At 36.2% G+C, this 25,936-nt stretch overlaps 1 protein-coding gene across 13 annotated transcripts in view; it reads right to left on the minus strand.

Annotated features, from left to right (window-relative positions):
• The window catches only part of dmd (dystrophin), a 728,682-nt gene that overhangs the window by 563,499 nt on the left and 139,247 nt on the right, over positions 1-25,936 (minus strand). For all 13 annotated transcript variants that reach the window (XM_088646795.1, XM_088646880.1, XM_088646889.1 and 10 more), the window contains exon 2: positions 14,368-14,429. In XM_088646795.1, the coding sequence (XP_088502921.1) occupies positions 14,368-14,429 (62 nt within the window). The remainder of the gene's footprint in view (positions 1-14,367; positions 14,430-25,936) is intronic.

The following is a 25,936-nucleotide window of genomic DNA, read 5'->3' on the forward strand; positions in this document are numbered from 1 at the left end:
TCTTAAGCAGTTAACCCTGTTTTTCCTCCATTCATCCCTCACTCTCTCTTCACATCACCAATGTTAATTTGTGGAGCAGTGGGCTGAGATTAGACATTGATATTTTAAATATCTATAAAACATTGCTTTCTCAATTAAAACAGGTTTCAACATCTCTGAAACAATGAAGTGTAAATAAAAAAGCAATACAAAGACAGACCGAAGAGCTGCCACTTTAATAAATCATAAACCCTAGAACTGTCAAAACAGACTTCCGATTTAACCTACCAAAATAAAGTCAAAGATAAACCTTATACTGTAGTATTGAGGAACACAGCTAATTAATATTCACATTCTTATGATTTGTTTGCTTTTAAGAAAACATTCCTGAAACAGAAGAGAAAAATAGCACAAAATAAAACAGTAGTCCTTTTGATTGAACAATAAATATATGAATTTGATCAAAGTATACTGTATCAGAACATGTACTTTAATAATCAGTTACCCCTGAGTTACAAATTTTACATTCTGTGATACAAACAACGTGCTTCTTCTCCATTCAACCTGAAATGCACAATTCAAACACACCCTCACCACTGCAAACAACTACTGAGCAAAGAGAGCAGATGATCAATACACACGCATCACTCTCATTAATTTTAAAATGAGCTATGTCTAATTCCATTGTCCTCAAGTAGACTTTACACTTTTATGAGACTGTGAGCTCTTCCTTATCCACTGCTGTTCACTGTTTCAGTGAGATGCAAAGCTGTATGAAGTGTCTTAAGAATGCCTTTTTGAGCTATAAAACCTCAAGGTCCAACCTCAGCCCACTGCTGAGTCTAGGATGAAGAGTGAGCGTGGGTGGTAGAGAAATACTGTACAAGAAGAGAAAAGTGTACAATTCAGAACATTATGAATCACATAGTTCCATTTTGCTTTAGAAACAGCAGTCTACTGAATAAAATAACCATGAATAAACGGCATGCATCTTCAGATACTCATTCATACCCAATTTCCTTGTTATTCCTGTATGTGTAAGGGCCGGATTTTGGTGTTTGTAGGCCCTAGGCACTTTCACTCCGAAATGTGCAAAATGAGGAGTAAACACCAATTGAATTACTTCGATTGACATGATGCACTTTAAACTATTCCAATGCTGAACCACATGATTGATGGAGCAGTCAAGCGACCATCACTTCGATACTTCTAGTTTCTAGAACAGCCTCTAGATAGCGTATGATTATTGATTTTGAGCACCTACAGTCAATCGCAAGCACGTTGTTTCAGCTCGTTTTTTCGTTAGTCTCTAGTGTCTCTCTCCTTCGTAGGACCTAAAAAATTAGTAGGCTAAAGGCACTGTACCTACAGTGCCTAATGGGAAATCCGGCAGAGGTAACATATTGAAACTTATACTGACTACACCCAATAGGAATCTCAGCATCTACAGTATTAAAATGTTCCTGTAATATATTCAAAATTAAAACTGCTGACTAGAAGAGGAGACACTGATTTTGCAAACAAGACTATAGTAGTTTATCCTTTAAAACTTCTATGGCTTGTTTTCTAAGTAAAATAATTTAATAATAGAGTGTACAGCCATAAAACCATTTATCCAATGAGCTGAAAACTGATGGTTCACCCGACTCTTACACTCTTCACAGGCTGTGGAGAACATTTAAATTTAGCCCTTTAAATAGAAAGTTTTCTGGCCACAATCACATAACCAATATGCATGGGAAACATACAAAAATATACAGTTTTTGTGTGGAGTTTACTGTAAAAGATCTGCTTTGATCTGTTTGTTCATTAATTTAGCATGCATTGAACACATTCGAAAATGCAAAACTGAACAATTTTGTATAGTCACAGAGAATATTCAAAATGTTTAAATCCATTCTAACCTGGTCCTTAATATCTTTTTCATTTAGAAATAGAACATGCTACTTTGTCAGATGTCCTGTGCAAACTGCATCATTATTAAATAAAACAGGAATGATAAAAGCCTAACATTATTAATGTAAGAACAATAAATGATTACTCTGCACACCAGAACTCAGTATGAAAACTGCAAATACACTTTAAATGCACAGCTAAAAAGGTATACAGTACAACAACCAGCTCTGATATTTGAGCTGCTATCTGTCCAAATTTCTGATTAATTAATTCTGATTAACATGAATGTTACCTCCTAAAGCCATTGGCTCCTCTCTGGATTATTATTGGCTCACGTTTCACTAGCTCTTATTACTGAGGTAAATCTTTGTTCTCATTAAGCCAGCAAACTTGGGCCAACCATGGAGTTCCAAGTTCTATAGAAGAATTTCCTCAGAGTACAATACAAGGGAATTAAAACTATGCTAGAAACAGCATCAAATTAATTTACATACTTGAGCTCCGAAACAAACTCTTCTCCTGACAGAAAGAGAATAATTAGAAACTGAAGAAAGACATGGTGTGGTATACATATAATGTATCTTGAGAGACTCAGGGATACAAACATAGCAAGAGCCAAACTTTAATGCCCTTAGGTATTTACACAGAAGACTAAACCCAAACAACCAAACATTTCTAGAAGAACTTTTTAGCATGAACAGTTGAACGAGACAATAAAGTAAAAGTTAGAAGCTAGTGTTGCTTTACAATAAAAAAGGATGGAAAGCAGGGCTCCTGCAAATCTGCACAATTGCCAATAAAATAATTAGCGTATTATATCAAGTGTAATAAAGATTGTGAGTTACATTCTATACACTAGCTCAGAAGCAGTTAAAAAATACCAAATGCACACATCTTCCCATGACAACCCAAACACAGTCAAGAATCCTTCATAAAACACAATAAAAATTTATGAGGATTTCAGTGCAATTCCGAAATTGCTCAGTGTGATGGATGTCTTTGGTCCTCAAAGTAAATATCACAATAGGTCTCATTGTCTCTCTGGACAGTATGAAAAGATGACAGATTTAAGATGTCTGGAAAGGCAGAAGAGATATGTATTTTGCTCATTTAAGACATTTTGAAGTGTAGTTTCATTAAGGGAAAGCCCTTGCTAACAAATGAGGAAAGCCATTATGTTTTTAATAAATGACTTGTACTGTATAACTGCTTGTTACACTGAGTAGCACATTTTGCAAAAGTCATTAATGAAATTGGATTTTAATATTTTATTTGAAAGAATTTAGAATGATGTGCATGACAATGAATAAATAGCCATTTAAAATGGTACCGGTAACTAAACAAAAAATGTACAGTAACCTATTTACCGAGAATGCAAAACATTAAAAAGCAGAACATTCAAGGAAAATTACAGTAAGTAGCTCCTTTGTATTATTTTAAATGGTGCATTTATTAATCAAAATGGTTAAAACCACCTTCTTCCTGGCTATCACACTGTCAAAAGCATTTTTTAAATTTTAAATGAATCCTTGGCAAGAACATTTGAGCTAGGAAATAAAAGAAAAATATTTTTAAGCCAGTTTAACATGTGTAAGACAATAGCAAGGGACATGTGGATTCTGAAAATTTGTACAATTACCATGTGAAATACTTACAGTATTACATGAAGCGCAATAAAGACTGGAATTAACGTTCTATACAGTATACTGGTACTGTACTGTCCAAAACATTGGGAATTGGGAATATCAAATACAGTACAAATTCATTTGAAAAAGAAAAAAAATCAGTGAGGCAAATATATTTGTGAATGTAGAGATTATGATGAGAAATCAATATTGTTGACCTTTTGGTGTTTAGAACCTTTTGAGCAGTATGTTGCACAGTATGTACAGCATGTACATCCATACTTCAGTAAATATTATTTTTATTATATTTCAGTTAAACATGTTTCTTAAACAAGGTGACTTACAATTTGCATTCAAATTACGAACATACAAACATTTATATTGACTTTAAATTCAATATTTTGCACTATTTTGGTAGACTTGTCAAAAAATAAAATACTGCCTTTGCTACTGAATCAGTCCGTTGAAGAACAACCAGATATATTCCAAGGTTTAAAGAGGAACACCATACACAGGCTAAAAGACTGATTTTTAAGCCTTGAATAGAGAAGATTACAAGGGTGTCTGCTTGAATACTCATATCCCTCATAGTCTTCTCTATGGAAGACTAAAAAGGTGCATTCTTTTAGAATGTTGATGTAGGACATTCACTTCAGCACTGAGATGCTGTTGCTCTTCTCTGGATGGATTCCAGGGAAGAAATGTTTTTTTTTATAACACGATGATCGAATATTCTACTCTAGGTATCACTAGTGTGTTATACTGTATGATTTTAACCTAACATAATGTTTTGGTTATAGGAAGTGGCAATTGAAGTCTCTTAAGAATCTAGAGGCAATAATTAACAAATATTAACAGATGGTGTAATGTGTACTGTGTATACTGTATGTAAGTATAAAATATTTGTTAAATGATTAAGAGTCATCAACCAATGAGGAACAGAGGATAAAACAGGCAGTTATAGAGAGAGAAGTTGAGAGAACAAATGATGGAGCTGTGAAAAGGAAGGAGAGGAGAAAGGAGAAGAGACCCTGGAGGTCCTTGCTCTGATTAACCTTCAAGACCAGATGTGACTTAAGAATTTGAACCTTGTTAAGAGCTTGCCATTCTGTTGTTTTAGAAAACTGGGATTTCCTTTAAAGAGAATCCCTAGGTTAAAAATGGCCTCTCCTGGTTTGTGGATGCATTTTGGTAATGGGGGGAGAGGTTTCCCATTCACTTTGTAGCATTCGGGTTTACAGAAAGAGAGAGCTTTAACTCTAGGTTGTTGTGCAGAAGGCAGGTTTATCTCTATTTGTGGGCCTGTTAGGCATTATACAGTATAGGACTGGAATGTTTGGTAGCAGTGTTTTTTCTGGTTAGTCAGGACGTACTGTAGGCCTTCAAGACATCATGTTTGTAAATAGTGTCATTTGTATATTGTATGTTTGTTGTATGTTGTTTAGTTTGTGTTGTGTCATCATTAATAAATATTTACTTAACCCAGTGTGCCTTACTTACCCAATGTACTTTTTTACTCTTTTCACCTTTTCCAGAGAACAAAGAACACAGTTGCCTCAAATTATACCAACCACTCAGATATATTCTTGGCAAAATCATAACTATTTGGGGTTATGATAATTTATTTTAATTACCGATTCACCTGCTTGGCCTATTTCTGGTAACTCTTTATTTTGTTACCCCTATTTGTACCAATACTAATATCCAAACATTTAGATTTTTTTAAAATTGTTTTTATTAACTTCACAATCTTGTCTGGAAGTTATAAATGATGTGTCAACACAAACACCAACAGTAAATCTTTGTCACTCTTAATCCTTTCCATCTCATTCTTTTTCATTTTATATTTATAGTTTGTTGCTACAGTACCTGCATGCAAAATCCCGGATTTCAGCATTAATCGTCACCTGCTATCTGTTCGCCCAGATTTGAATTTGATTTTTTTTTTAATTTTATTTACAAACAATGCTTCTACAGTGTTTTTTCACCAGACCAACTATACCAAAATCTAGATAACTGATATAATTTAGGAAGAGTAGTGGTCCTTGAGCAGATCCCTGTGGTACTTCCATTAAATACATCATCTCAACTGGAGCACTCACCCTTTTCTGCAGTCTGTGTTTTCTGTTAACCAATTTATAATCCAAATGCATGCATTTCTGCCAAATGGCTAGCACATGTGATTACAAATTCATCTTTTAGGAGTAACTTTCATAATCTAATGAGTGTCAAAAGTCTTCTGAAAATTTAAATATACCATATTGTATGCTCTGTTTGGGCATCGCTTACTGTATGTTGCTCGTTTAAAAAACTCTGACAAGTTACTTAAGCAAGATTTAAGCAAGTTATTACGCAAGAAAAAAGATTAATTCTCCAATTACAGGTGATAGGAATTCTTGGAAGTTCCCAGTATTTGGATTGAAAGTGGTTAATACGTTGACAACACACAGCTCAAAATGGGGTGACGCAATTCATACAGTACTTCATGGATCTTTAACAGGACCACTGCTCTTCTTCATTTCTTAATTTGTTTCAGTGACCTGTATTCGGGCACAGTTAGGAAACTAGTCAGGTTATTTGACTAATCAATTGATCCCAAATTAGGGGATTTAGCATAGCCCTGCAACCACTACAATCAAATTCGATCTGGGGCTTATGGAAATGTTTTTTCCCTCGGGAGGGGGATCAGAATACCTCCTGGGTATCCCTGCCTGTCGTAAGAGGCGACTAAAAGGGTTGTGTCAGGAAGGGCATCCGACGTAAAACCATCTTGCCAAAACCATGGTTGCAAAGAACACAAAGCACATACCGGATCGGCCGGGGCCCGGGTTAACAACGTCCGCCATTAGTGCTGTGTCCCAACAGGGTACTAATGGAAATTATGCTACTGTGGGGAAAACTGTAGAGTGGGGGCTACAGAAAAGAAACAAGGTGAAGGGGCCTGGAAGGAATGTTAAGTCAATGAGAGTGGGGAGTTGGAATGTTGGCACCATGACAGGGAGAGGGAGAGAATTGGTTGAAACTATGGCAAGGAGAAAAGTGGAGATCTTGTGTGTGCAAGAAACCAAGTGGAAAGGAAACAGCTCAAGACACCTAGGAGAGGGATACAAGATTCTATATGCTGGAAAGAGTACCAAAATGAATGGAGTGGGTGTGATAGTGTGCAAAGACCTAGCAGACAAGATAGTGAGGGTGGTTAGACACTCAGACAGGATTATCAATGTACAGGTGGCTTTTGAGAGTGGGTTATGGAATATCATCTCTGTATATGCACCACAGGTAGGAAGACCACAGGAGGAAAAGGATAGCTTTTTGGAAGATCTCGAAGAAGTGGTTAGCAGAATCCCAGGAAATGAAATGGTGGTAATTGGAGGAGACTTCAATGCACATTTAGGAGAGAAATGCCCAGATTATCCAGATGAACATGGTCAGAGAGGGCTAGGAGAGAGAAATGAAGAAGGAGGAAGGCTACTAGAAACACTCCAAGCTCTTGAATTGTTTGCAGTGAACACAGGGTTCACGAAGAATTATGAGCAAAAGGTGACATACAGGAGTGGAGGCCATGATACCCAAATAGATTACATATTAGTGAGAAGAATTGATAGAGCGAAAGTCCAAGATGCTAAAGTCCTGCCCTATGAGGCTGTTACCAGACAACACAGGCTACTGGTGATGGACATCACAATATTGAAGGAGCGAAGAATAAGGCAGAGGAAACACCCAGCACGAACAAAAGTGTGGAAACTGAGAGAAAACAAAGTAGATTTCAACAGGCTGGTGAAAGAAATGAAAAACAACACAGAGGAAACAGAGGAGCCTTCAGTTGAAGAAGAGTGGACTGAGATGAGCCACATCCTAGAAGAGGCTGCTACCAGGGTTTGTGGAAAGACAAGAGGAGGCAGACCGAGGGAAAATGAAGAGTGGTGGTGGGATATGGAAGTTCAGGAAACACTGAAGGAAAAGAAAAAAGCATACAAGGCACTGAAAGATGGCACTGGAGAATTACAAGAATATAAGAGACTAAAGAAGGTAGCAAAAAGAAGTGTAGCAAGAGCAAAGGAAAGAGCCTGGAAAGAATGGTATGAGAAACTTGAAACAAAGGAAGGAGAGGACCAAATCTACAAGATTGCTAAACATAGAGCGAGACAGAAAAAAGATATTATCCGGGTGGCGGTACTCAAGGATGGAGAAGGCAGAGTCTTGATTAAACAAGAACAGATCAAGCAAAGATGGCTAGAGTACTTCAAAAATCTGTTAAATGTAGAAAATGAGAGGGAGAACCTAGTGGAGGCAGACGTAGTGTGTGGACCAATCCAAGAAATTTCAGTAAAGGAAGTGACAGAAGCTATCAAAGAGATGAAAGTGGGCAAAGCAACTGGACCATCAGGAATAGCAGCAGAACACTTTAAGAACCTCGATGAAGAGGGGATTCCGTGGCTGACGAGATTGCTAAACAATATTGCAAAGGAAGAGAGAATTCCAGAAGAATGGACAAAAAGCAGTATGGTTACCATCTACAAGGAGAAAGGAGACCCAATGGAGTGTAAAAACTATAGAGGAATAAAACTTCTGGAACATGGATTGAAAATCCTGGAAAAAATTCTGGACAAGAGACTCAGGAAGATAATCAGGATCCACAACTCACAATTTGGATTCTCAGCGGGGAAAAGCACAACAGATGCCATTTTTGTGATGAGACAGTTACAGGAGAAGACACTAGAGAAAGGGAAAAAGCTGTATGTGGCCTTTCTGGACTTGGAGAAGGCATATGACCGTGTGCCCAGAGAGGTGGTGTATTGGTGCTTGAGGAAGAAAGGAGTACCAGAAAGCATGGTGAAGTTAGTCCAAGCAACCTATAGAGATACAACTACAAAGATGATAACACAACAGGGAGAGACAAAAGAGTTTGAAATCACAGTTGGAGTACACCAAGGATCAGCACTAAGTCCTTTCCTTTTCATAAACATTATTGACACACTGACAGAGGAGGTAAGAACAGAAGTGCCTTGGGAACTCATCTTTGCTGATGATGTGGCACTGATGGCAGACTCAGAAGTAGAACTTCAGGAGAAAGTGTTCAAATGGCAGAGGAGTCTGGAAAAGGGTGGACTGAAAATGAATGCAGAAAAATCTGAAATAATGGTAATGGAGAGAAGAGGAGATACTATGACCAATGTTGAGGAGACAAATGGAGGAAAACTGAAACAAGTTGATGACTTTAAATACCTTGGATCAAAACTGGTAAAGGGAGGAGAAACACTGGAGGCAGTAAAACAAAGAGTGAAAGCTGGATGGAACAAGTGGAGAGAAATAACTGGAATAATCTGTGACAGGAAAATTCCCAGAAAGTTAAAGTGCAAAATGTACAAGACTGTGATTAGACCTGTATTACTATATGGAGCTGAATGCTTGGCAGTTGGAAAGAGGGAAGAGAACTTGATGAGAAGAACTGAAATGAGGATGTTGAGATGGATTCTGCAGATTTCAATGAAGGATAAGATCAGAAATGAAGAAATCCGTAGACGATGTAGGGTGGTGGATGTGGTTGAGAAGATGCGAGAAGCGAGGTTACGGTGGTATGGACATATCATGAGGAGGGACGTTGAGGAAGTAACAAAGAGGGTAATGGAATTTGAGGTGGAAGGTAACAGAGGAAGAGGCAGGCCTAGAAAGAGATGGATAGATTGTGTGAGAAAAGATATGGAGGTATGTGAAGTGAGTGAGGAAGATGTGCTCGACAGAGACAAATGGAGAAGAGCAACCAAAGCAGCTGACCCCAGGACAGTCTGGGACTAAGGCTGTGAAAAAGAAGAAGAAGAAGAAGCTTATGGAAATGTTTTACACTTATGCAGTAGGTTGAAGGAAAGAAATATTTTAGTCTTGAACAGTGAAGACTGCAAAGGGACTTAATCATACAGTAATTCTCAGAGGCATTGGCAAAGTCAACTCAAATGACTTTTTCAAAATAAACACTGAAACACAAACAAGATGACACAAACGGAAACTGTGTGAAAGTTTTGCTAAAATTATATCAGAGATGTCACTTCCTTAGGAGTTCTGGGATTATGAATCATCTACCCAGATGAAGCTTGATACCCTAGCTTCTTTTAAGAAACAGCTGTATGATAGATTTAGATCAATTACAGGAGCTGTTGACTACCAAAAAGACTAGATGGGTCAAATACTCTCCTCTCTTTATAATGATTCTCATGTTCATTGAAGTCAATTATATACTGTAACACTAGGTGCCTACTGTATATAAACTTCAGGAGAAGAAATTAAAGAAAGACACAAAACATCCCCTCAGAAGCTTAAGGAGACCTCTGTACTACAGAATACAAAACATAACTGACAATATTAGTAATTCAGTTACCAAATGTTGCTTTTGTTTAGAAATAATTTAATTTTTTTATGTAATCTGTTGCCTGAAACTCTTTAGTTTGACATCAATTGGTCAAGGAGACACAATATAAAACAGGTCATTTTACTCTGGGGATTTGCATTTTCTTATTAATTCAATTTAAAGTAATTAAGCGGTCAACAAAAAAGGAGGCATGAGATCTGCAGCTATACTGTACATAGTTTACATTAAATATTCAAAACATTACTACTGGAGCTGTACAGTATGTAGTCAGTCTGTATAGTATCTCAAAGTGGATCTGAACTGCACTATGACTCACATAATTACTTCTTGTCCAGGGATGGGGAATTTTCAGCAAAGGCGATAAACCTCCCTGTGTCTATTGCAGTGCTGATATGGAGAAATCACATAGTTAAATTTCACCTCTCACCCACACTGGCTCTCCTATTTATGCTCTTTGGAGGCAGCAGACACGTACATCGTTGCCGAAGTCCTGTTTTGTCGATAAAGCTATTACCTCACGAGGAGCGTGGGCGGTGAAGGGCTAAGATACATTTGATCTCAGCAGTGTGGAGATCAATTAAAGATATAGCTCACCAGAGATCCATTTACTCAAGTAACACTAGTGACTCATTCATCATAATAATTTTCTTTAAAATGTGATTTTTTAAAAAGACATTTTTCATTATCATAGCTTTATTAAACATTAATATAAAAACACGCACAATATCACCGACATGTTGTGTTCACATTGAGAAATAGGGGAACTCAAGAAAATGCAGAATACACCTTACAAGTAACATAAATGGCTGGATCTCAGTATATGAAAATTTTAAACCATACTGTACTTAAGTAAACCATAATTTACAATGAATTTGCTAGACTAACCATGCTGTTTACCATAACACACAATTATATATTCCACGTGCATAAAGACAAACACAAAGTATAAAAGCACTACATTATGAGTGAATGTGCTGTAGTGTAAACTGGTGTACAGTATATATGGTTCCTGTAAATCATCAGCATGTTCATTCTTAATCAATTCACTGCTGGATAACAGCCTCTCCAAGATTTTTCCACAGACTTCTGTATGAAACTATTCTGATCCATCTTGCTCCTGCTAACTAAATCTTGCCATTTAACAGGAGATCATATTATTGGTTAATTTTTGAGTCTTGCAGATCCAGCTCAGTAGTTTCCTGGTCCAGTGATCAGATTGTCTAGGTGCACATCTTTTTTATTCAGCTGATACAGTGCACTCTCACACATTTATTTCATTTTCTGTCTCTTGTTGCTCCAACCATACATTTTCCTCACTTCTTTGCACTGTAGATTCTATATCAGTTTGCATTCGGCATGGAGGTTTCTAATCCATTTTAACAGAGGCACAAAACACTGGTCAAAATGTATTAAGGTTGAAAACCATTGTGCCCTTTACAATTATTTTGAAACTCCCAAAGGCAATCTAGTTCATTTCTGCTCCTTTACTTCCACCATGTAGTTTCCTGTTGATGATATCTGCCCTAAAGCTGACCTCTTGTAGCCTGATGCCATTTACTTCAATTTCCCTTGGAAGGACATACTGTATTTGTTAAACACAGTTTTGATTTTCTTTAAATTCATTTCCAGATCTATTTTGATTAAAGAAACCCCAAGATCTTGAATTTGTACTGTAATTCGAATGCTTCTGCAAACTTCATGCAAATTATGTTATCATGCATCAGTAAATCGTAAGTGCATTTGTAACGTAAAACATTTCAAAACTTAATTTCTTTCCAATTCTGTGTCCTGAAGACCTCTTACAAAATGTTTATAGAGCTCTGGCAATGTTGCCTTATTCTCAATTTTATTTTTTTACTGCCCAGTAACAATATTGATTATGGTGACTACAGTATATACATAAATATGTATCAGGGCATATACAGTACATAAATACATTACTTTTGATATCTGCAGTACAAATTGGATAAGTATGGGTATAGTTTGTTAATCTTTATGTGCAGTATACCCTATATAAAGTCATTCTGTATGATAAATCAGCAGTATTCAAGAGAACATGAATTTGAGAAGTCAAGTTTCACTGTTTCATGAAGATTAAGGTTGCTGCATCATATCTAAATATGTGTGCCCAGAACCCAGCTAAAACTGGCATCTGTTAGAGGCATAAACCTTCTGATTCGTGCCATAGTATTTACTGTAAATGTGTAAAGAAATTAATTGCACTCATTCTAATTTACTATGTGTAAAGAATATTTTTACACTGGTATGATCTCTACAATATAAGAATTGGACACTTGTTTTGTCTTTCCATGACATACTGTAGTAACGTGAAAGACATGTCTGGTGCCCGAGGGTTCAAGCTTTGGTCATGTTACTAGCCGACTGTGACTAGCATTCCTCTAGCGGAGCTGCACAGATGCTTGAACACCTCCAAAGTTCAGGCCAACACAGCAATGTCTGTGGCCTCCTGAGCAGAAGCTCTCAACCCGCTGGCACTGAGCCTCCTCCCCCTCAAGGGCTCAAAGGACTGTAAGGGGTTGTGGGGTCCGTAGCTGAGGCATGAAAAACATAGCAATGGCTGTCCCGTCACCAAAAAAGAATATTCAAAATTAAAAAGAAACTGGATGTAGAAGTTGATCTAGAAACATGTGTATGTTTGGAGCTACTGTATCTGATCTAAAATTTGAAAATGATTTTGGCCAAAAATGTTACTGGTGAAAAACATTTCTTACATTAACGTTACTGGGAGCCTGGATGATTACTGTCACACTTTTGTGATCTCCTATGTATTACAAATGAACAGCAGTGCAAGTACAGATAGTTCTAAATCTGAAAGCACTTCAACTTTAAGTGCCCACTGTTTTGCAACAGAAAATATTGTTATTAGTCAAATGGCATTCTCATTTAAAAGTAGAGTGTTTTAGCACCCCATAATTTAATACGAGCATCAGAATTTGCTCATTTGTATTCAGAGCAACAGACACTTTAAAAACCTTCTACAACAACTGCTCTTGTTAAATGAAGCCATTGCTGATACCTGATGGGTTTTGTTGCTTTTAAAATCATCACCAAAACACACTGCCCCACTTTCACTTCATTAGTAGCATCATTGAATTAAATGGGCACTGGAATCACAAAGGAACACAATTCAGAAGCCAATGTTTTTTTCTTTTCAAATCTTTCCAGTTTTCCCTGCTTAAACCCATTTAAAAAGTTAAAATGTCTATAGAAATATGCCAATAGAGAATGGGGACATTTTTAAATAAAATTAAAGGTCATCAGTACAAGTTATTTTCATAAAGGAAATCCTCACTCATTGTTTCTGCACATTAAATTTATTTTTTGTAGAAATGTGTTGCATAATTCCAATTTTTGTTGTTATTCCAATATTTAAGTCTGCTACATTACAGATTCTGTCTTTTGTACCTAACCTATTTGTGATGTGAATCTTTCATTTTCATTTTTATTTCCCCAGGCAGGAACTGGGAGAAGTAAAAAGTAAGCAAAACACAAATGATAAGAATTGCACATCATTATCTCTCACTTTCAAATAATTAGCATTTCATTTTTATATACTGTATATATTTTCTATTAAATGAAATTTAATGGGAAGCTAATCTGAGAGGCACACATCCACTGCACATGATTCACCGTGGAACACACACTGCTTCCTTCTCACTCTTTGCAGGTGCAAATAATAATATTATCTTAGTAAATCTTAATAAAAGTCTACCACCTTTGCTGAAATTAGATAAAAAATCCCTGATGAAACAGGCCAGTGCACTAATTTTATCGTAAAGTCCAGGCTGGGACAAAGGACATACAGAAGTTTTGTAGTATACAGTATATACCTAAGTACTGTAGATATCCTAACCCATTAAGGGGAAATGGAATTAATTAAGTGGTACAAGCTAAGAATGGCTCATTTCCATTGTTACATTTTAAAGAAGGTTAAGTCCTCAATTATGAATTGAACTGAAACAATAAGCCATCTAATAAACCCCTTGAAAAAGAAAAGCGATATTTCATGGCTTGTTGACTTAATTAGTACTCATCACATTCCATTCACAAAGTACTTGTCTTGAGCAAAACTGTTACATTTTTTCTTTGTTTAATCCTGTCATTAATATGAGCCCAGCTTGTATCACCTTCTTCTCATAATCAGCAGCAAATAGTTTTCCCAATGTATTTCCCACAAGAAGATTTTATTAGCCTTGATTTTCAGTATTAATGGCAAGCCACTATGCATCTCATATTTAATTGTCAAATGAACACTAACACATCTAAATTGGTTCTTTGTTTAATGTTGTTCAAAAGCAAATCAAATTAATTTTGAAACATTTAATTCATAACACGCAATTTGGTAAATCTGATAAACTATGAATAATAAATCATTAAAATGATGTCAGATATTTAACAAAGAAAAAAAGAGCACAACATATTAAAGTTTGTCACATATACTGTAGATCTGTCTTTAAAAAAAACTCTCCATGCCGACTTTACCTTAGAAAACTGCGAGTTTATCCATTTTGTGAATGTTTTCTTTTGAACATCTTCTCTTTCATCTGTAAAAAAACAACAATAAAATATCAGAATGTCGTGAAGTCTGTTAGTTGTTTTATAAAAAGAAGACTGTCAGGTTCTGTGAAGTCAATGCCACAAGGATGAAGAGTTGGCTTTATTCCAACAAAATTGGTAGCAAGTGATCACTCAGACTGTTTGATAGATTAAAGGTGCTACTCTTCTGACATTCTGAAATACTATTGTAGGTCTAGAAATTAATATAGCAAATAGTACAATAGCATTTTATTTTGATAAAATCCTGCAAAATTCATTTCATAACTTCATAGAATTTTCTACAGTATAAGACAGTGTATTCCTTACTTCATTTCCACTCTGCTGTTGTGGCATGGGTATTTCACCTTAGGTACAGTACACAGCACACTCACACTCACACTCACACTCACACTCACACTCACACTCACACACACACCAGAGCCAATTCTCCCAGAAGCCAACCCTACCAGTAAGTCTCTCGACTGTGGGAGGAAACCAGAGCTCCCAGAGGAAACCCAAGAGAACACAGGGAGAACACACAGTACAAACACCACGTTCTGGAGATAGCACCCTAGAGTTGTAATGTAGAATTGAACCAAGGGTCCCAAGCTCTGTGTCAGCTTGCAACTCAACTATCAGCTCCTCATGAGCTAATCGATCTTGCCAAGAATGAGCAGGCACATTGTAAATAGTAAAATAAATCCAATGTTTTGTGCGAAGCGTACTGGGAGAAAAAAGGAAATACTTTATGCAGCGTGGCACAGATGTTATCAATAATGATCAGCAGTATTTTCCCTCAAGCGTTATTACATGCCTATCATTAAAATCAAGTCTGACCCTAAGCTCAAAAATGTGGGAAGGTGTTTTCTCAAACATGGGTATACACAATTAATTCTATAATTGGCTTTAAATATCAATAAATTATCTGTGGTACTGTATATAACTGCATCTAGGATTCTTGGATAGAGTACAGTTATTGGAAATAAATGTTGTATACTTTCTCCTAAGGACTTTGATTATTCCTATTGATTAATCTGATGTGGTATCTTGATAGTATCTAGACAGATCATAGTCTAGGCAACAAAAGGATATTAAAAAATAAAAAAATTACAAAGGAAAGGAGGCTGTTCTGACCCTTTTGCTCATGGGGTTGTATTAGCTCACCCTTTTTTTGTGAATTCTGTGCTCATTGCTCACTGTTTGCTAATGTTACTGTATGTAGGAAAAGACAGCAATAACAAATTTGAAAACAGTTTTTCAAACCTTTCTCTTTTTAACACTACAACATTGTACATACTCATTCACCCTTTTCATATCTTCACTCCACCGAATTCTTTAAAACCTTGGAGAAGATCTAAGGTTAAATCTTTAAACCTTGATGTTGAATGTGTTAGTCTTTTATGTCACACGTGTCCTGGTTTCATGTGACACAATATTGTCTAACTACACTGGTATCTGTATATGCATTTTCCCATTCAAAACTGATAACTACAATGTTTTATTTACTGATGTGCATGGCAACATACTTCACAGGCTGCAACACAGAATTCAGCCCTTTCAGTTCTGAAAGAATTAAAATCCAGCCGTGATTCTGGTATTTGTGAGTAGACTACTTGTAATACATAGGATCAATTTCTATTTTCGCTTTTATCTTGAAAAGCATTGAATGGTCTTACTCCACCCTAATCAAAGCTTTACTTCATAGCTGCATCCCATCCTGTAATACAGTCTAAAGACAACAAAGATCTGATCTGCCACAACGCCAACACTATGCACTGTACTTCAGCAGGCCAAAAAGGAAATCTGGTGTAATGTTCCGAAATTTCCAACCTTGAAATCAGAACATGAGAAACAATCGCTGCCCAGCAGTAAACATTTGTAATTTAACCTCGACACAGAAGGCATTTTGTTTTAATTAATAGAACTGTTCTTTAGATCAGGACATTCATTATGACTCACCTAATACATGATGTCAACTTTATTTTAGACTATTGATCACATCAAGATGATTGCCTTACAAATGGTAAATGCCAAGCACTTTCTGCACCGAGGCGGTGAAAGTCCAAATACATCAGCATACTGTACATATTTTGTGACAGTGTATGCATATAATACGATTCAAGTGATATTAACTGACCAAACCAAGCTGAAAGGAAGGAAAAGTAAAGTGATGGAAATGCATTTGAAGAGTAATGGTGGAATAAAGTAGTAAAATATAGAAACAGTTCTTTCACAGATTCTAAAAATCTAATGTCTAGTCCAGATCTAAGCATCCTGGCCCCAGTTTTCACAGCATACTCCTGTATACTGGTCGATACCCTGGTGTGAATTTAAAAAAACCTATGCTGTTATTTCCTATGACTATTTTCTTATTTTTCAAACAAGGCAACCGCGACACAGAAAAATATATCAATATCAAAATACAAAATGAGACACAACTGTCTCATTTATAATGTCTGTATCTGTTCACAGAGGGAGAGTGATTCTGTGTTTTAAGTTGTCAATTTAGAATAGAGTTGTAATGTAGAGTAAGATAGACATGGCTGATGTATAGCATCCACTGAGCATGTAGAAAAAGCGGAGCTATTCATACTGAAAGCTGTTCTGACAAATGAGGTTCCAGTTAAAAAGACTTTGATCACAGCAATGGGAGTTACAATCGATATTGCAACAGTATCTCAAAGACAGCCAACATAGCTTTTGTCACATGTGATTTCTCCAGAATCAATTAAAAGGATTGTTCCTTTTGTGATTGTTAAGTGTTTTTATTTAATCTTCTGCTTGTATCAGCAAATGAAACATTCCCTTATGTTAATGGTTTCAATACACTACTGTTTTAAGACAAAAACAATGCATACAAATAAATACAAATCTGAATTCACCCGGCAGAATACAGTAAATAAAAATTCAATTAACACACAGTTGACATAAAAACAACACTGATGAACAAAAATACCTTCTTCTGCTCTATTATTTCTTATTCTGTGCCTAGGCACTGAATTTAATTAGAAGTTGATTTGCAATCAAAAGTTACATACAAAACAGTGGTCTGTGAAATAGCACAGCCTTCTTCAGAGAAGTAAATATTATCATCACCATGCATTTAAGATTTCACATTAACATTCTATATTTAAATCCTGTAATTTTCAAAATCTTCTTCTGAAATGTTTGGTATACTCCTTGAAGGATACTGATGAACTCTCAATATCAGACTTGTGATTCATATTTTACCATTGCCCATTCTATACAGAGCATGTAGCGTCAGCAAGAACGCCTCTTTCACTAAATACTGTAGTTCAACTCTCTTTTATTAAAAGGCAATTTGTTTTTTTGTTTTTGGGGAGGGGGTTTAATTGGCATTAAACTAAAGGTGCTCCCCTGAATAACTGATAAAATTGCTGGTTCAAACCTGGGTTGTGTATAATAATATAATAATATATAACGAATAATAAAAACAGAAACATAAGCAAACATAAGGATGTACAGTAAAAATAACTACCCATAACCTCCCCTCAAATTAGAATACACGTCACAAATGACTGAGGTGATGAGACTAAGGTATTTCAGATGAAATGATAATTCTTTGTTTTATAATACGATAGTTCAGTTTAGTTACTTTTACACTTGGTCAGAGTATCTTTAACGTGACTTCAAATCAACCCATAATGGCCTCCAAAACAAGTAAAGCCTAACTTTATAATACTCATTATCCAATAGTTAAGACCAGGCTCCCTTTCTATTTCATTTCACAGCTCATTATTGCTCAAATGGACCATTATTGCCCTAACAGAAGTCGAAATACAATGTTTCAATACCCAGCAGTCTCTGTGAGGAAAAAGCCAATTCTTTAAATATGTGCTATTTAATATAAAAGAATATAAGCCTCTGCTGGTAGTTTTGGTTTAATGTCTCCATAAGCCTAAATACTACAGATTTCAACCAGACTTTTCTCAGCTACTATAATTGTAGTGCGGACCTTTCTAAACCGCAAGCATTTGAACTGAACAATTCTAACCACAAAAGGCAGTGCCTCTATCTCCTACAAATATTAAATGGATTATGACCTTCCTTATATTAAATTTGGTGAATCCAACTAATGTATTGGAGGAAACCACAAACTTAGTTCAATTCAGTCTGTGTTGATTGAGGATTCTTGTGCTTTTTATCATGAGAAGCAAACTGTATTAGAGCATTATTCATACTCTAGCTCCTAGTAAAACTCATCTATTTTTTTTTGCTCATTCTTGCCCTGGTACATAAATGACCTTCATTCTCAGAAAGTTACAAGACAGCACATTGAACATCTGTGGAGGAAGATGAGACTGTTCATTTATAGGCTTATGAAAAGCATCAGTTGACCTACTGGAATAATTTTAAGGCTGTCACAGCTTCTTCCAATTGCACTCTTAACAGGAAGGGTTGCAGCATTTCTATAGTTCTTTCCCCCACCATTGACAAAATGCTAAAATAAAATGATCAGATGATACTGTAGACCTGTTGTGTTCCCTTCAACTGTAACAACTGTATGTAGATTTCACAACATGCAATCATGCAATTGCTTCACAAGTAAATACACAATATTTATAATCATCTGCTCACCTCACCATCTGCAACTATGTGAACTACACCCACTCACACAATAGCTATTTTTTTTCTCCTTCTGGCTGTTTAGGTATAGCTTTTGCTAATGTCAATCTTTCCATTTAATGGCACAATTATTTACAGTAGGTTTAACCTGTACGCCCCTTGAATAACAAGGTGACCCTATCCAGTACCTTTCATCCTGCCAAGATAACCCAAAGAGCAACCCAAAATCATCCAGGAAGTTGCAAAGAACCCCAAAGTAACATGATCTGCACACCTCTCTCACTATGGCTAAAGTCAGTATTCATGCCTCAACCATCAGGAAAAGACTGAACAAGAAAGGTTTTCTTGGGATAATAGCGAGGAAGAAACCACTGCTTTCAAAACAACATTGCCACCTGCGTCAAGTTCAACAAAGAACACCTGTACCAATGCTCCAATTCCGCTGGTACTATCTAGTATGCTGTAACAGCACCTCTGACTTTGATTTATGTTTCTTGGTGCTTTTTTAGTGGTTTGTGGTTTTAATTTCAGTTACAATTGTAATCAATTCAGATTCAAAATACATGCGACTGTCATCTGTAACACGCTTACCATATAGATACACTTCTTGTACATTGATACCTTGAGTTGAGATAAATAAACACTATAAACACTGTTTATGGTGTAAAAAGGAAGATCTAATGACATTTTATTTCTTAAACATGACAATACAGATCAAACTAGGGGGTTCACAGACTTTTTGGCATTGCACTTTACTATACTGTAGATTACAACAGCAGTGTCTCACCTGGGATTTGAATCCTCAACCTCAACCACAATTATTGTTTTTACAGTACTTCTGTTAATTGTTTTATTTCATTAAAGAGTGTTGAAAATGCTTATAAATCAAAAGAGTATCATTCTTCTTTTAATTCTTTTTTTTCTTCCGAAAACAATAATCATCATATATTTCTAAACAATCACAGCTTTAAAAATTTGTGAGGCAAAAAACTCTATGAAACAGGTCTCTCCAAGATATACGACAATGGTGCATTTATCTTTACCTGAAACATGTAAATAGATCATTTGTTTTGATAGGAATAAACCTTGTTAATTACTCAAGTAGAATCTTTTTGGACATTAATGGAATCCAAATGAATACTGATATTTTGGATATATGGGATATTTATTTATATTTATATTTTTAATTACAATTCACAAAAGTGTCCCACCAAGCACCACAGATGACCAGCTGATTAAAGAAGTACACTCCTCCCTTTTCTTCAACAGGTCCTCGAATCCGTAACCAACTGTCACCAAGGCTGTCTGCTTCCAAGAGTGAACATTCAGTCTTCAGCACAGAATTAAAAAAATCTTATTATACATTAAGTACTCCTTCAGACCACTTCTCACAGCAGAATACAATAACTGATAAGGCAGCTGCAATTTGAGCAACAGCCAGTCCAATCAGAACGGACCATTTTAATAAGAGAAGGAAAGTACAAACTTCAACTAAGAAATACTCAGCTCTGCCATATACTCCTCACAACTCCCCAAAGAGCTCTCATGAAACACTTTTAAGCCATTAGAGGAAAGCTCACTGTGCAAATTATACACTTTCAAACCAATACAGTACCTGCACACAAGGAGACCGAACAGTATGTAATAACTCACAACAGAAGTCGTTTATTTTGCCTCCACAGTAAAGTGACACAGTAAGATCTGCAAAGCCCAATTTATGCACCATGACATGTTGCCCCAACATCACAGCTGACATTCTCTAGGACAACCTTTCACAGAGCTAACGAAACTGTGACGGGCACTGTCATTTGTCTTATGTACAGCAGAACTGCCTGCTGTACAAGAAGGGTGGAAAGAGAAAAACTGCGAAATCTTGCACTAACTCTGCAGTTCATGTAAAGTGTTTCGTCTGTGTGTATGAGAAGTGAGTGAGACAGGTACAGTACCTGTTCATGTGTGTTTTCTTTTTGCAAGTTGTTTGCAATGTAACGGTTTCTTTTTGGGGTCATTTAAATGGAGACACTTGAAGAGTAAGTTCCCGTAAGTTTTAAATGCTTCACGCTAAAGTGGAGAAGTCTGATCTTTAAGGAGGGAATGCTGTGATGTAAAGAGAGGTTTAATTCATTTCTCTCCTCGTTTTTGTTCAGAGATGGATGGCTCTCTGTCCCGTATTTTACTGCTTTCTGTCCCGCTCTTGGGAAAGTGTCAGCCTGTCAGTTTGTCTTGAAAATAGCTGAAAGGGGTTTTACTAGAAATATGTTTGGCTATGGAACCTAAAGTTTTAAAGAATTCACCTGAAATGGATCAGATTTTTGCTTTAGGAGACTTACTGCATTATTTTCTGAATGAATTACTTAGCATAAGTTTGGTGCAACCGTTTTGTTAAAGATACAAAAAATACTATTGAGGTTTTGTTTTTTTACCAGCAGAGCTTGATTTTGTGATTTCAGTCATGGCACTAAAACCACTTGGCCGAAAAGGCCCTGTAACAGACACCTTCTTCACAGAAAGTGGGAAGCAAAATAAAAATGAATAAGAATGTAACATGCAGAGTATTTGAACAACAAGCGTTAAAAATGACAGGCTTCTCTGTACACAATGTACATACGGTAGCAAGCTTCAGTGAAATTTTGTAAACTGTATTAATAATACAGGAAAAAAAAATACTAGTCCTCAAATAAAATAAATAAAATTGTTTAATAAAGTGCTACAGTATGAATAGATGCTAAACCATTCCAAACGTCACTTTCAATTATCATTAAATATCTAATCATCCAGGAGGAAGGGACTATAACATTTAATGCACCATAGTCAAAAAATGAACCTCTGTGTCTTTTACCGAAATATAACACATGCAGAAAATACCACAAATGTCACCAGACACAGTGAGAAAATGCTTTAACATGCTCAGCAAAAACAAATGACTCAATTTCTCAAATCCAGTTTCCTATGAATGGTAAAAAAGACATCACTGAAATAGATACTGTGCAGTATTTCATTTCAATAAATATGCAAAGCCTGTTTTTCGTCTTATATAACTAGCTCCCTCTGCAGATAAATCCCACAGGATTCAAATGCTGTATCACTGTAAATGTGACAACTTCATCGACTTTCACGAAATGAGATAAAATAATGCTCTGCAAGAAAAGCAAGCTGAGTCCCGAAAGCCAAGCTTATGAAATGGTTACTAGGAAAAACTGCGTTTTTATACCTTTCAATAACCATCTTTTTTTAAACAACTTAGCAGAAAGCTCTTGTTTTGATGTCTTGAATCTCTTTCATAAGGTCGAAATGAAAGTCAGGCGCTTTTTAAAACGCTTGGGTTATTTTTTTCAGGGAAGGCCTTGTATCTGAGCACACTATATTCAAATGAAAGGCTACAGATTAACTTCCCAACAAAAGTGTTTTTTCTTCCCATGTGCTTATTTAGAAACGTATTACATGAAAAGTCATAACACTTTTTATTATTCCTATTATTTTGTAATATACTGTACGTGGTCTCCCTTGCCTTTTGTTTCTGTAGGTAGACAGCAGTAGATAAAGGCTATGGAAGAGACCAAGTAATATTAAGCATCTTACAGTAGATCCACTATCATCACCAACAGTCAGTTGGAACTGACTCTGCTATACTGTATAAGAGTGTGACGTTCCAAATGCTTAGGCAAGCATTTCTGGACTGTGTGGGCTCTTTGGACCAGTCAAAACAGGTGACACTTCTTCATTCTTACCAGGTGTGTGTCAACGTACAGTGCCAATGAGCTGCCTTTCTGAGACCTTCTGCTCCCTTTTGCTTTCAGTGTGAAAAACAAACAGATGGATAGAGATTGGTCATACAGTAGTTTAGAGGAAGTGTAAACGTTGTGATCATCACTGAGACCTGCTATGAAAATAAAATGTTTTTTTTAAGACGTAAACGTAGTATTAGAAGATGTGCAGAGACAGGGAAGTGAAAATTAAAATGAACATGTTTTGCATTATTCTAACAAGAGATAAAAATTAACTGAATCTTCCTTTTAGGGAGGATTCTTACTCAGAAGTGATCAGTCAAAATCTCACAGATGGTGGCTTTGCGACATCTTCACATAGGTACTGTAAATGGCTTTGAAAATCATCCAACAATTTTCTTTTCCTTTTCACTTTTTATGCCCATCTCTTCGTATCAGCTCACCAACACAATCCCTTACACTAGCACAAGAGCTGAGGTTTTTTACACTGCGTCATGCAGTACTCAAGCACCAACAGCAGAGCTAAAACTTCAATAAGAGTATAAGCAGAACTCAAGCAGTGTGACAAGATTTCAAGTGTCCTACAAGCCATAAGTGTATTACCTGTATGTCAAGTTAAGAAAACCCTGGCTGTGTTCAAACCCACCCACTCCAGTAAACGTCTGCTGCCCCTTAGAGAATGATGACAGTTTCCAGATATGAACGGCAAAAGTGTAGCTTATAATGCAACCAAGTGAACCTTCTGCAGAAGGACAAAAAGCTCAAGGTCAGAGTGCATGATACAGTTTCCTTCCCACAACTGGTTATTCATAACACATTGAGTAGCTACTGAGTACTGCATAGCAAGTTGAGGAGAGGCTGCATACAGTTTGTATGCTAAAGTTGCTGGAAAACGTACCTTTGACGTAGCGTATTTTATAAACCCAGGACTGTAGATTTAGAGTTCAACTGGAAATAAAAACTACCGGATACTTGTGGGTTAGGATCCACTAGTGTGTAGTACACAATTTTAAGGAAAAGGAACAGAAATCTTCTCAATAATTCCACAGCCATAAATCACATTAAACAAGCCACTGGCAAAGTGTTGTTGTAACATCTGGTAAAATCAATAAAAAAAATGATAAGACAACATGCAGCTAAACGAAACACTTGCACTGTATATGTGAAGGGTCTTGAAATCCAAACTGACACTGACCCAGAAATGTTGTCTGTTCACTTTTCGCCTGCCAAGTTCCTGCTTTCTGATTTGCTTAATTCAGCCATCTTTCCATGTGAGATGTCATCATCTTATTTGGCAATTCCTGTGTGTTGGCTTTCAAATATTCCTGCCAATTGAGTGCATCAGTTTGTACAGTTCACATTCTGTGTAATAATCTGCACAGGAAATGATATTGCTACCAGCAGAGAACAGCAGAACTGGTGCTATGATTGTTATAAAACGGTGGGTTTCAAATCCTGTGAAATGCCAGAATAAGGATTTGGTTAAAATGTTTCACTCTTAAAATTACAGCCATACAATGAACAAACAAACTCATAAATTGGCATGTTTAATCATATTTAATCTACAATCTACCTTGAGACTCAATATTAACAATAATAATAGTAAACGCCATTCATTTAGACTTTTCATCCAAAAGCACTTTACAGTAGATACAAAAAAGTCCTGGGTGAGGCACAGCAGGTATTACTGTATGTCTCAGCAACCACATTACACAGCAGATCAGGCAGAAAAGTAAGAAATAGCTTTACTGGTTGATTTAAGGGGGAACCTTAGGTAAACCAGATTGTACAAGATCAGAATAGAACTTAGCCAGGTGACCAAAGTTAATACCCCTCATTAACTCTCATAAACCATACCATGTTATCTCTAATGACAAAGTCAAGATGACTCGTATACTTTCGGTCATGCAGTACTTTGGGATTTTCTAAAGCAGTCATTCGCAAAAGCAATACGAAGCATTTGTTGTATTAAACTGTAATGTTTTCACATACTGCAGATATTGGAAAAGATATAGGGGAAAAAATGACATATGTAAATAACTAATGTATAAAAAACATCATTTGTTTATGAAATTGATATCCAAATCCAGTATGAAACTTGGTTACATTCACTAGAAAATAAGTGTCCAGATCTTTTAGAGCAAGCTGTACAATGCAAGCATTTAATCAATAGTATTGAACCTCGTTTTTCTTAAAAATGTTGTGGCATTTCACTAAAGAATATTTATAGTTTCAAGTATTTTCAGGTTACACATACTGTATTGACATTTTTGCCTAAACTAAAACAGTAATGCATGCTGTCCATTATGTTCCCTCGCATTTTTGTAAAACTCTATTATAGTAGAGATTAAATTGGTCTTCCACCTTTTAGATTATAAATTGCTGAAAAAGACTTAAAAGCTCTATGCTTGCAAAAGCAGTTCTCAGAAATGAATATTGAATATTGTTTACAGTCAGCATTTTAATTGTTTGATTGTTTTGGGGATTGCAGGAAGGTAATACTGTACCTCATGAAAGTATACGGCATTTCCATTAAATGAATCTTTAAATATTTAATTTTAAAGCTAATCCACATTTTAAGTATTGATGTTAATGCATGTTTTAATATGGCTTACATGTTATAATTAATAAATTTAGTGCTCTATATTCAAGAAATGATTCTTTTCTCCTTGTCTGGTGTGCTGAAGATACAGTGGTTGTAAGAAATGTATCCAGCTGGTGTCAGAGGACAACACAGATCTGCGCCTGTGGCTGGAAGTTTGCCGGTTCAAATCCCACGGGCGGCAGAGGAATCCTACTTCGTTGGGCTCCTGAGCAAGGCCCTTAACCCCAACTGGCTTAGGGGCGCTGTACAATGGCTGACCCTGCGCTCTGACCCCAAGCTTCTCTCTGTTTGTGTGTCTGTGTGTCTCATGGAGAGCAAGCTGAGGTATGCAAAAAGACAAATTCCTAATGCAAGAAATTGTGATGTACAGTATATGGCTAATAAAGCAATCTTAGATAACCGATTTAGTTTTGAGATATTAAGTAACTTTTCAACTTATTGATACAGTACTCTACACAGCATGTACTAATAGCAAGGTATTAAATACTGTATATACAGTACATAACATACAGTATAACATACAGTACAGTTGAATATACAGTACCTGTATATAAGTATGCTTGCACATGCGATGAAGCTACATTTGCCTGTTTGGAGG

The sequence above is a fragment of the Lepisosteus platostomus genome, chromosome 2 (genome assembly GCF_059453375.1).
Source record: "Lepisosteus platostomus isolate fLepPlt1 chromosome 2, fLepPlt1.hap1, whole genome shotgun sequence".
Classification (NCBI taxonomy): Eukaryota; Metazoa; Chordata; class Actinopteri; order Semionotiformes; family Lepisosteidae; genus Lepisosteus; species Lepisosteus platostomus.